Source organism: Mobula birostris, chromosome 15 (genome assembly GCF_030028105.1).
Source record: "Mobula birostris isolate sMobBir1 chromosome 15, sMobBir1.hap1, whole genome shotgun sequence".
Classification (NCBI taxonomy): Eukaryota; Metazoa; Chordata; class Chondrichthyes; order Myliobatiformes; family Myliobatidae; genus Mobula; species Mobula birostris.
The window spans coordinates 83,028,566-83,041,022 of record NC_092384.1 but is presented as its reverse complement, the minus strand read 5'-3'; the positions used below and the strand labels follow the sequence as shown (position 1 = coordinate 83,041,022).

Sequence of the window (12,457 nt, the reverse complement as noted above, 5' to 3'; positions counted from 1 at the left end):
AAGACTCGCAGTTCACAGGCAGAGATTTAGTGGAAGCACATCCCTGCAATAAGCTTAGGATGGCTTAGGTGAGAGACAAGAATAGAATGTACCAGATGTCTGAAGGAATAAGGTGGGGTGCTGAATAATATTCACAAAACACTTCAGGAACTAAGCAGGTCAGATGCATCAATGGAGGGGAAAAAACAAGTGATGATTTGTGGCAATATCATGAGGGCAGGAAAGAATAGCCTGCATTTTGGGCCAAGACCCTTCTCACACTACCACAGGATTTTGATGCAGCTAAAATCTGTTACAACTGATTTTGTTGAGTCATAGAAAATACAGCACAGAAACAGGCTCTTCAGCCCATCCAGTCTGTGCCGAACCATTTAAACTGCATAGTCCCATCGAGCTGAGCCTGGACCATAGTCATCCATATCCCCACAATCCATTCCAAAGGATGGAATTAGAATAGATTCCCAAAAAAAGTGGGAGCCAAGCACAGGGAATAAAAAGAATGACAATGTGGTGGCATGAATGTCGACTTCTCCTTCCAGTAAACAGGTACCAACACCCCCCCCCCCTTCTATTCCCCACCCTGTCCTTTTACCTCTTCTCATCTGCCTATTACATTCCCACTCCCCGGTTACCCTCATTCTTCCTGATGATTATAGGACTTTGCTGATGACACAAAGGCACAAAGGTTGGGGGTGTTGTGGATAGTGTGGAGGACTGTCAGAGGTTACAGCAGAACATTGATAGGATGCAAAACTGGGCTGAGAAGTAGCAGATGGAGTTCAACCCAGATAGGTGTGAGGTGGTCCATTTTGGTAGGTCAAATATGATGGCAGAATATAGCATTAATGGCAAGACTCTTGACAGTGTGGAGGATCAGAGGGGTCTTGGGGTCCAAGTCCATAGGACACGCAAAGCCGCTACGCAGGGTGACTCTGTGGTTAAGGCGGCGTATGGTGTATTGGCCTTCATCAATCGTGGGACTGAGTTTAAAAGCCGAGAGGTAATGTTGCAGCTAGATAGGACCCTGGTCAGACCCCACTTGGAGTACTGTGCTCAGTTCTGGTCACCTCACTACAGGAAGGACGTGGAAACCATAGAAAGGGTGCAGAGGAGATTTACAAGGATTGCCTGGATTGGGAGCATGCCTTATGAGAATAGGTTGAGTGAACTCGGCCTTTTCTCCTTGGAGCGACGGAGGATGAGATTTGACCTGATAGAAGCGTACAAGATAATGAGAGGCATTGATCATGTAGATAGTCAGAGGCTTTTTCCCAGGGCTGAAATGGCTAGCATGAGAGGGCATAGTTTTAAGGTGCTTGGAAGTAGGTACAGAGGAGATGTCAGGGGTAGGTTTTTTTATGCAGAGAGTGGTGAGTGCATGGAATGGGCTGCCGGCGGCGGCGGTGGTGGTGGAGGTGGAAACGATGGGGTCTTTCAAGAGACTCCTGGACAGGTACACAGAGCTTAGAAAAATAGAAGGCTATGGGTAAGCCTAGGTAGTTCTAAGGTGAGGACATGTTCGGCACAGCTTTGTGGGCCGGAGGGCCTGTATTGTGCTGTAGGTTTTCTATGTTTCTATATTTCTTCCCTTTCTCCTCTGGTCCTCTCTCCTCTCTGATCAGACTTCTCCAGTCCTTGGCCTTTCCCATGAGACTGGCTTCACCTATCACCTTCCAACTAGCATCTTTTCCCTTCCCTCATCTTTTTATTCTGGTTTCTTCCCCCTTCCTTCTCAGTTCTGAAAAAGGGTCTCGGCCCGAAACATTGACTATCTATTCATTTCCATAGATGCTGCCCAACTTGCTAAGTTTCTCCAGCATTTCGTGTCTGTTGCTTCAGAAAAGGGAATAGCATTTTTAACAGGAGATAGGGTTCGAAGAGGTATAGCTGAGATAACCATGGGAATCAATAGATTCATAAAAGCTGTTGGTTGACAGTTTGCCTCCAGAGATGCAGACATGGAAACAAGATTGAGAAAGGCGGGGGGGGGGGGGGGGGCGGAGACATGTCAGAGATTAGTTTGACAAAGCTGAATTGAACTGGCAATGTATTACAATAACTTAAGATGTTGGGTATTGGTTTACTATTGTCATGTATATCAAGATACAGTTAAAAGTTTGTCTTGCATACTGTGCCTACAGATCAATTCATTACATAATGCATTGAGCTAGAATAAGGTTAAACAATAAAAATGCAGAATAAACTATAAAAACTACCAAAAAAATGCAGCACGGATAAACAATGACGTGCAAGATCGTAATGAGGTAGATTGAGAGGACAAGAACCCATCTTATCATACAAGAGGTCTGTTTAAGGGTCTAATAGCATCAGGATCGAAGCTGTCCTTGAGCTTGATGGTACACACTTTCAGGCTTTTGTACATTCTGCCCAATGGAAGAAAGGAGAAGAAAATGCCCGGGGTGGGTGGAGTCATTGATTAAGTTGGTTGCTTTACTGAGGCACTAAGAATGTAGACAGAGTCTATGGAAGGGAAGCTGGAAAATACTTCCAGCAAATGAAAGATGGAAATCTTTTATTTCAACTTCACTTGCCCCATCACTAAACTGTTCTTGTACTGGACTCACTTTCAAGGACTCTTCATCTCATGTTCTTGATACTTATCGCTTTTTTCCTTTTTTTTTTTACATATTGATTGTTGTCCTGTTGGGTGCAGTCTTTTATTGATTCTATTGTGTTTCTTGTATTGAGACCTTAAGATATAGGAGCAGAATTAGGCCATTTTGGCCCATCGAGTCTGCTCCGCATTCAATCATGGCTGACCCGTTTCTCCCCTCCTCAGCGCCACTCCCCAACTTTCTCCCCATAATCTTTGATGCCACGGCCATTCAAGAACCTATCAATCTCTGCCTTAAATACACCCAAAGACCTAGCCTCCACCGCTGCCTGTGGTATCAAATTCCACAAATTTACCACCCTCCAGGTAAAGAAATTTCTCTGCATCTGTCTTAAATGGATATCCCTCTATCCTGAGGCCGTGCTCTCTTGTCCTAGACTCTCCCATCATGGGAAACATCCTTTCCACATCTGCTCTGTCTAGGCCTTTCAACATATGAAATTTTCATTCAGATTCCCCCTCTCACCCTTCTAAATTCCATCGAGTACAGACCCAGAGCCATCAAACGTTTCTCATAAGATAACCCTTTCATAACTGGAATCATCCTTGTAAACCTCCTCTGAACCCTCCAATGTCACATCTTTTCTTAGATAAGAAGCCCAAGACTGTTCACAACACTCAAGGTGAGGCCTCACCAGTGCTTTATAGAGCCTCAACATTACATCCCTGCTCTTGTATTTTAGACCCCTTGAAATAAATGCTAACATTGCATTTACCTTTCTCACCAACTGTTCTGCACAAGGACTCCCAAGTCCCTTTGCATCTCAGATTTTTGTATTTTCTCACTGCTTAGAAAATAGTGTGCAGATTTATTTCTTCTATCAAAGTGCATGGCCATGCATTTTCCAACACTGTGTTTCATTTGCCACTCTTGCCCATTCTCATAATCTGTCCAAGTCTTTCTGCAGCCTTCTCTTTTCCTCAACACTACCTGCCCCTCCACCAATCTTCATATCATCTGCAAAGTTGGCAACAAAGCCATCTATTCCATCTATATCATTGATATATAGCATAAAAAGAAGTGGTCCCAACAGCAAACTCCATAGAACACCACTAGTCACTGGCAGCCAACCAAAAACAGATCACTTTATTCCCATTTGGGCCTCCTACTAATCAGCAATTCACCAACCATGCCAGTAATTTCTCTGTAATACCATGGGCTCTTAACTTGGTAAGCAGCCTCATATGTGGCATCTTGTCAAAGGCCTTCTGAAATTTCAAATTACATCATCTACTGCATCCCCTTTATCTATCCTACTTGTAATCTCCTCAAAGAATTCCCCCTTGAGGAAACTATGCTGACTTTGCACTACCTTGTCCTATGTCACCAAGTACTCCATAACCTCATTCTTAACAATTGAGTCCAAAATCTTGCCCAACCACTGAGGTCAGGCTAAGTGGTCTATAATTTCCTTTCTGCTGCTTCTTTCCCTTCTTATAAAGTGGAGTGACATTTGCAATTTTCCAGTCCTCCAGAACCATGCCACAGTCCAATGATTTTGAAAGATTATTACTAATGCCTCTGTAACACTACCTCCTTCAGGACCATAGGATGTAGCTCATCTGGACCGGGTGACTTACTCACCTTTAGGTCTTTCAGCTTTTTGAGCACCTGCTCCCTTGTCATAGTAACTGCACTCACTCCTCTTCCCTCACACCCTTCAACACCTGGCAAACTGCTAGTAATTTACAGTGAACGCCTGCAAGAACATGAATCTCAGGGTTGTATCTTATTTATTTACAGTGCCGAATCGGCTCTCCTGGCCCTTCGAGCCGTGCTGGCCAGTAATCCCCTGACTCAATCCTAGCCTAATCACAGGACAATTTACAATGACCAATTAACCAATCACCCGGTAGGTCTTTGGACTTTTGGAGGAAACTGGAGCACCCAGAGGAAACCCATGCAGTCACGAGGAGAACATACAAACTCCTTACAGGCAGCAGCGGAATATGATGACATTTACGTACTTTGATATCAAATTTACTTTCAACTTTGAAAGCAGAATCTACAAATGATTTTAGAAGGGATTCCTTGAGAAATTGAAGTATTAAAAGGTACCAAAGGAGATACTGAGTCGGACATGCTGACTTACCCAAGGATTTGCCTGCATCAGTGGGTGAGGTCCTAGGTGATGTCCTCCATTAGGTGAGAAAGGATCAGGTTTGGCTATCAGTGAGTAGTTTCCTTTGTCATTAATTCCCGGATGGATAAACCGACAATTATTTCCCCAAGTGCAGTTACCTACAAAACAATCTTAATCAGGAGGTGGAATAACCAAAATGTAACTGTTGAAGTATATTTCAATCCAAAATAACAAGGAAAACAAACAGAAAAATAAACTAAATTCAAGATATTCTAATTATTCAGTGTTTCTCTAATCAGAGCTTTATTTCATCTAAATATGTACACTTAAACCCTTCATAAGCAGATGCATGCTCTGACCTTTCTCTCTCTGTCTTGTCTTGGTTGGCAACCCCAGTTCACTCTGCAACTCACCCAGTAACTCAACAAATGGCAGATGAAACTTAATGCAGACAAATACAAGGTTTTGCACTTCAGTAGGACTAACCAGGGTGGTTCTTGCACAGTGAATGGAAGGACACTGAATAGAGCTGTAGAACAAAGGGATCTGGGAATACAGGTCCCTAGTTCATTGAAAGTGGCATTACAGATAGATAGGGTCATAAATAAAACTTTTGACAAATAGGCCTTCACAAATCTCCTGAGCACAGGAGATGAAATGTTATGTTGATGTTGGTTAAGACATTGGTGAAGCCTAATTTGGAGTACTGTGTGCAGTTTTGGTCACCTACCTACAGGAAAGATGTAAGCAAGGTTGAGAGAGTACTGAGAAAATTTGCAAGGATGTTGAAGGGTCAGGAGACCTGAGTTATAAGGAAAGATTGAATAGGTGTGGACTTTATTCTTTAAAACGAAGAAGATTGAGAGCAGATGATATACAAAATTATGAGTATAGATAGGATCCGCCGGCTGGTGGCATAGCGGCATCAGCGCCAGACTTCGGAGCAAAGACTCCCGAGTTCGAATCCAGCCGGCTCTTTTGCACACTTTCCATCCATGCTGGGTTGAGCGTCGAGCTAGCCACTTGGCCTCGTAAAAATAAGAAAGCCTGCTAAAAAAAAAAAGCCGTCATGATGGTGTCCCGATGACTCCACTCAGAGTTAAGGGCTTTCTTCTTCTTCTTCTTCATAGATAGGGTAAATGCAAGCAGGCTTTTTCCACTGAGGGTGGGTGGAACTACGAGCACAGGTCATAGGCTATGGGTAAAAGGTGATAAGTTTAAGGGGAGCATGAAGGGAGGGTGGTGAAGAGTGTGGGACAAACTACCAACATAAGTGGTGCTTGAGAGTCAATTTCAACATTTAAACTAAGTATGGATAGATACATGGATGGCAGGGTATGGAGGGCTATTGTCCTGATGCAGATCAATTGAAGTAGATAATTTAAATGGCTAGGCCGAAGGAACTGTTTCTATGCTGTACCTCTCTTTGACTCAATAAAACTCTTTCCTCCCTTTCAGGCAAAAATACATCAAACCTCATCAACTTCAAGCTACTTTTCTAGATCTCCCTCCCTCTTACCTTCCTCTAACCACCGCATCATTCCTCCCTCAGACTATTCTTCACCATGTTATCACAATCCCTTCTGATTTACTCCACTTTGATCCTAAACTATTAGTTTTCAGTTTCATCATCACCTTCGTCCCAATAAATCCTGGGCCCGAGAACTTCAACTATTTTTCAGCTTGCTGCTGTTCTCTTTAAGCACAAGTCTTCAACTCACATTCTGAATCCTTTCTCCCTATCTTTTGGCTTCCCTATTCAGGTAGACCCATCCCTCTGGCCCCTTCTCTAGATCTATTCTTCATCAGCTGCAGGCATCAATTAGACCATCTCAATTGTCCTTCACTTACACTTTCTGCATACTATTTATCAAGGACCAAACTCATCATCATCAAGGTTGGTGCTCTTGTGCTTTGGAGCAGTAATATCTATTTTGTGGAGTCTGAACCCGAGCTCCCTCAAACTTCTCCGTGCCTCTTTTCGGTCATGACCCTTCTAATGAGGATCAGCTGTCTCCAAACTGTCACTGACCTCATTCCTCCGGAGGTCTTTCCTCCACAACTTTCTGTATCAGTTGCCTGAGCTAACCATTTCTATCTTCTACAAGCAGAACCATTCTAGCAGATGCCCAAGACTTTTTTTTCTTACTTGGAATCTACTCCTTTGTTCAACTTTCTCCCATATACATTTGTGATGTTATCGTATTATTGTATATTTGCACCTAATGTACATACTGCTGTCTTAGACCATGGAAGTGTACAGTTCAGGAACAGGCCTTTAACGAATTCAACTAAATCCCTCTGCCTGCAAATGATCCACATCTCTCCATTCCTTACATATTCATGTGTCTACCTAAAAGCCCTTTAAATGTTACTTTGGCATCTGTTTCCACCACTACACCTGCCAGCCCATTGCAGGCACCTATCACACTTCATAAAAACAAAATCATAAACAAGAGAAAATCTGCAGATGCTGGAAATCCAAGCAACACACACACAATGCTGGAGGAACTCAGCAGGCCAAGCAGCATCTATGAAAAAGAATACAGCTGACGTTTCGAGCCAAAACCCTTAGGTAGGACTGGAGAGAAAAGGCTGAGGAGTAGATTTAAAAGGTGGTGGAGGGGAGAGAGAAACACAAGGTGATAAGTGAATCTGAAGGGGCAGGGATGAAGTAAACAGATGGGAAGTTGATTGGTGAAAGAGATACGGGACTGGAGAAGGGGGAGTCTGATAGGAGAGGACAGAAGGCCATGGAAGGAAAAAAAGGGTGGGGGGAGGGAACGAGCACCAGAGGGAGGCGATAGGTAGGCAAGGAGATAAGGTGAGGGAGGGAAAAGGGGATGGGGAAACGTCAACTGCACTCTTTTCCATAGATGCTGCTGGCCTGCTGGGTTCCTCCAGCATTTTGTGTGTGTTCTTGTAAAAACAAAACTTACTTCACACACTTCCTTTAAAGTTTACCCTCCTCCCTTAAATACAAGTTTTCTAGTATACCACTGACATTTCCCAGGTTCCAAGACCAAACTGTGGATATCAAATTCCTCTGCACTGTCCCACACCTACACCAGTTCCTCTGCACCACTAACAATTGCTTGATCTACCAGAAATGATTCTTACATTGTACAATTTCTTAATTTCACGTACTTTTTGCTACTCAAATGTACAGCTATGGAAACCCACTTGAGTCCCAGCTTAAGACCATCTCTGTGGAAAATACAGAACAGTCCTCGATTTAATCCAAGTTGAGCCCTCCCTTCATCTCTTTTTCCAGTACATTGACATTCATATTTGAGTTGCTTCCTGTGCTTCACAGAATTCAAGAAGCTTTACACTTTATGCCACCTCTAGTTTTTTTTCTCTCACATTCCAAAAGGCCATCTCTGACTTGTTACTTCCCTGAATTTCCCATCTGCAAAGCTTCTTATGGCACACTCCCATCCCCAGGTACCTCAGCATCCTATAACCACTGCAAGTGCAGACTCCCACACCAAACTTTACTTCTCCTCTCATGCTACTGCTGGTGAGAAGTCAGTTACCTTCTACCATTTTCTTCAGCTCTAATGTACATGTTTTGATGTTTCTTCCGCTTCTCCCTAAGTTACTCTTCCATCTTCAGCTGTACTCACTGCCCTTCTCACAACTCCTTTTGTCCAACCACAGGAGAGGTAATTCCTTTACTTCTTCCCTCCCCACTGTTCAAGGCCTCCAACAGCTCTTTCAGGTGAAGCAGCAATTTGTACTTCTGCCAATTTTGCAAAGCACAGTCACTGTTCACAAAGTGATCTCCTCTACACCAAATGCAGTTGGGGGGGGGGTTTCTGTGCTCAGTTTGTACGAATGATGCCGTCTTTCCAGCTGCCTGTTGCTGCAACTCCAACTCCACATCCCAGTCTGACCTTTGACCTCCAACAAGGCCAAGAGTAAGATTGTAAAACACCATCTGCATTGAAGCATTGTATAGTTCTTGGGACTCAACAATCTTCACCAATGTTAATTGCACTCTTCTCTCTTGTTACATGCAATCTGACCTGCTGAGTATTTCCTACATTGTGTATATTTCAGATGTCCAGCAACTGACACAAGCTTGTATGAGTAGGAGATTCCAATTACCTCAGTATTAACTGAGCTAACCAGAGTGCTGAGGTCTTGGATGGCGTAGAATTTGTGAAATGTGTCCAGGAAAGTCTATTGAGTCAATATATAGAAGGCACTATCTCACCCTTTGAGTATATACTGTTATTTTCTGTTATACTCCTGAATATTTGAACTTTTACCATTATACGCACCTTGCTCCTCATTCAGTGAAGGACAAGCTATTTGGCAGTTTAACTGATCTTTCAGCTCAGTCAGTCAAGGACCAAGTCAGGAAATAAACACAAAACACACTAATATGAAGTGTTTCACCAAATGAATGCCAGCTTGCTTTTGGACAAGACCCTACTTAATAATTTTAGTGGAAGCAATTGATTCTGTTACACTATTTGATGAAAAGGGAGTGTTCTTAATTACTTTGACTAACTGATCTTACAAACAACAATGTGGTGCGCCAATGTGCATATTTTCCACAAGAATGCAACAGTAAATTTTAGCAAAATAAAAAACTTAAAACTCAAATGATGACCATAAGGGTCCTGATGAAGGGTCTCGGCCTGAAACGTCGACTGCACCTCTTCCTAGCGTTCACCAGCAACTTTTATGTGTGTTGCTTGATGACCATAAGTCAACTTTTGGCTCATTCCAACATTTAATACTCAACAAGATTATCATTTCAGAAATACAAGGAGTAGGACATTCTGCCCTCACCTCCTCCACCATGTAAAACAATCTTTTATCTCTATGCCACTTTTCTATACCAACCCACACTCATGTGATTCCCTTGACATCTGAAAATCCACTGACATCTTTATTGAATACCCTCAGTAATCTAACTTCGAGTCTCCCAGCTACAGAATTTCAAAAATTGACCAATTATTGGGTGAAGAAATTTCTTTTCATCTCAGTCCTCAATGACTCAAGCTCGTCTTTGAGATTATTACTCTAGTCAAGGAAAGCCTCAATTCCACATCTACTCAATAAACTGGAGTCGGAGTTTCCCCAAGTTTGAATGAGATCACCTCATATTCTTCTCAAGGGACCGTAGGTCCAGTTTGCCATAAACTTAACGTGCACTTCATCTTTTCTTTAATATCTTCAGAAACCTCTCTACATTCTTCTCAACATACACCATCACTTTGTTTCACAGTGATTCAAAGAATCAGATTGTGGACACAATCTCTTCTGCTCAACCAAATCAGCATCATCCATCAAGCACTCACATCAAATATCGAGCACCTACTTAAATTAATACGACATTAATTCCATTTCACTCTACCCCTATTTAGAAAGATTCTCTTTAGGTTCAACTGCACAAGCACAAATTAGGGACAATTTACTAACCAGCACATGTTTGAAATATGGGGGTGGGGTAGGGGTGGAGAGAGAAACTGGAACACCTGAAGAAAGCCATAGGGAGAAAATGTAAACACCACTTAGACAGAACAGATTTCTACTATCTCTGCTACTGTGCTGCTAATCATCAACAAACAAAAGCACACTTGGTCCCCTCAGCCAACCCTCCGATGCTGATCACGAACAAGCAACAGCCCCTGAGGTAACCAACTAGCCATAATCTTCCCAGATGGCAATGGTTTTTTCCTATGCATTTTGCTCTTAACAAACACTCACTCACACGATTGTCTGACCCCAATCCCATGTGTTCTAACTTTGTTTAATAACCTCTTTTTTCTAAAACTTAGCCATAATGTATGACATAGAACACTCTGTCCTTCAATGAGATTGTGGCAGGTCTTACTGTAACAATTCCACATTCCTATCTAGTTACTGTAATCTTTCACCTTTTTGCTTATACATTATTTCCAAAATTTGCTGCCTCATCCGCTGACATTGCATTCAGTCTATTGGAGGACAGTTGTTCTCGTCTCCAGTCAGAGTTCTTTACTGATCATCAATATCCTTGTCAAATTGTGCATGAGAGTGATAAGGCAAGTAGGATCACTACTTCCAATGAATTACAAACTTTCATTCAAAGGAATTAAGAGTAATTTTTATACAAGAACAACATTTACAACTGCCCCTAGAAGCATACTACAGCACATCTTCATAGGAAAGAATTTATTGACATTGTTCACCAGGTTGATTCCAGAGATGAAGGGGTTAACCTATGAGGAGAGATTGAGTTGCCTGGGACTATACTCTCTGCAATTCAGAAGAATGAGAGGGGATCTTATAGAAACATACAAAATTTTGAAAGGGATAGATAAGATAGAAGGAAATCTGTTGGGAGGTGAGACTAGAACTAGGGAACATTGCCTCAAGATTCTGGGGAGAAGATTTAGGATGAAGATGAAGAGAAACTGTTTTTCCCAGAGAGTGGTGAATCTGTGGAATTTTCTGCCCAGGGAAGCAGTTGAGGCTTCTTCACTAAATAAATTTAAGATACAGTTAGATAGGTTTTTACATAGTAAGGGAATTAAGGATTATGGGGAAAAGGCAGGTAGATGAAGCTGAGTTTACGGACAGATCAGCCATGATCTTATTGACTGGTGGGGCAGGCTCAATGGGCCAGATGGCCTACTCCTGCTCCTATTTCTTATGTTCATTGGAACTACTTGTTACATCATCTCTCCCACAAGTGCAAAGCTATTATAGAATTAAAACTCAAAAAAATTTGCAATTACAAGTTGATATTATTATGTGGGAGCTGTGAACTTTGGGATTGATGTATTATTCAAGCTGCTTGAATATGTATCTTTAAGGAGTTAACATCAGGAAGCACTGATGGAGATAGTTTCTGGTCATTTCGATGAACTATTGTAGCTGTATCTAAAGGTTCTCAGGCGGCGATTACCTTTAATGAAGAATCTGCAGATGGGCTTTGGCCGGACTTTCCTCTCATTGGGATCTTTCACTTCACCTTCCTCCAGGTCATCATCCTAGCAACAGGGGAAGAAAAGGTCACAACAAAATCCAAGCAAATAAATGGGAAAACAGCAGTTCACCACATTAAGAAAATGATGAACAGAAATAGAGCAATCTTGCAGGAACAGGTCCTTTAGCCCACCATGCTTGCACTGACAGTGATGCCAATCTGAACTAATCTCATCTGCTTGCACATGGTCCATGTTCCTCTATTTCCTGCTTATTCTTATAGATACAGAATACACTTATCTCGTTATGCCTTCTTCAACATTCAATTCATCACTGTGATATCTTTAACTTAGTGTCCATTTCCTACATTAATTATATACCTTGATTCCCTTTCCTTCTAAAAAAAAAATATCAAAAATCTAGAACTTGCTCGATAGAAGGATGTAGATTTAGAAACGAGATGAAGGAGGAATTTGTTTGGCCTGAGGGTACAGAAACCATGGAATTAATTGCCATGGTTGGTTGTGGTGGTCAAGTCATTGAGTGTAACTAAAGCAGAGTTCTTGATTAATCAGGGCATCAAAGGTTATGAGGAGAAGACAGGAGAATGGGGTTGAGAAGGATAATAAATCAGCCATGATGGAATAGCTTAATTCTGCTCCTATGTCTTATAGTCTTATGACCAAATGCCACAACCCCCTGGGTAGAGTGTTCCAAAGACACCATTTTGTGGGTGAAGAAATTTCTTCAAATTTCTGGGCTGGATAGTTGATCCTTTGATGTGTGACTGTGATATTGGAACTCAACA

General features: G+C 42.1%; 1 protein-coding gene across 2 annotated transcripts in view; it reads right to left on the bottom strand.

The window, feature by feature from the left end:
• zc3h18 (zinc finger CCCH-type containing 18) overlaps positions 1–12,457 on the bottom strand; it is a 303,202-nt gene that overhangs the window by 244,629 nt on the left and 46,116 nt on the right. For both annotated transcript variants that reach the window (XM_072280013.1, XM_072280014.1), the window contains exons 3-4: positions 11,630–11,714; positions 4,729–4,877 (exon numbers count right to left, since the gene is read on the bottom strand). In XM_072280013.1, coding sequence (XP_072136114.1) covers positions 4,729–4,877; positions 11,630–11,714 — 234 coding nt within the window. The remainder of the gene's footprint in view (positions 1–4,728; positions 4,878–11,629; positions 11,715–12,457) is intronic.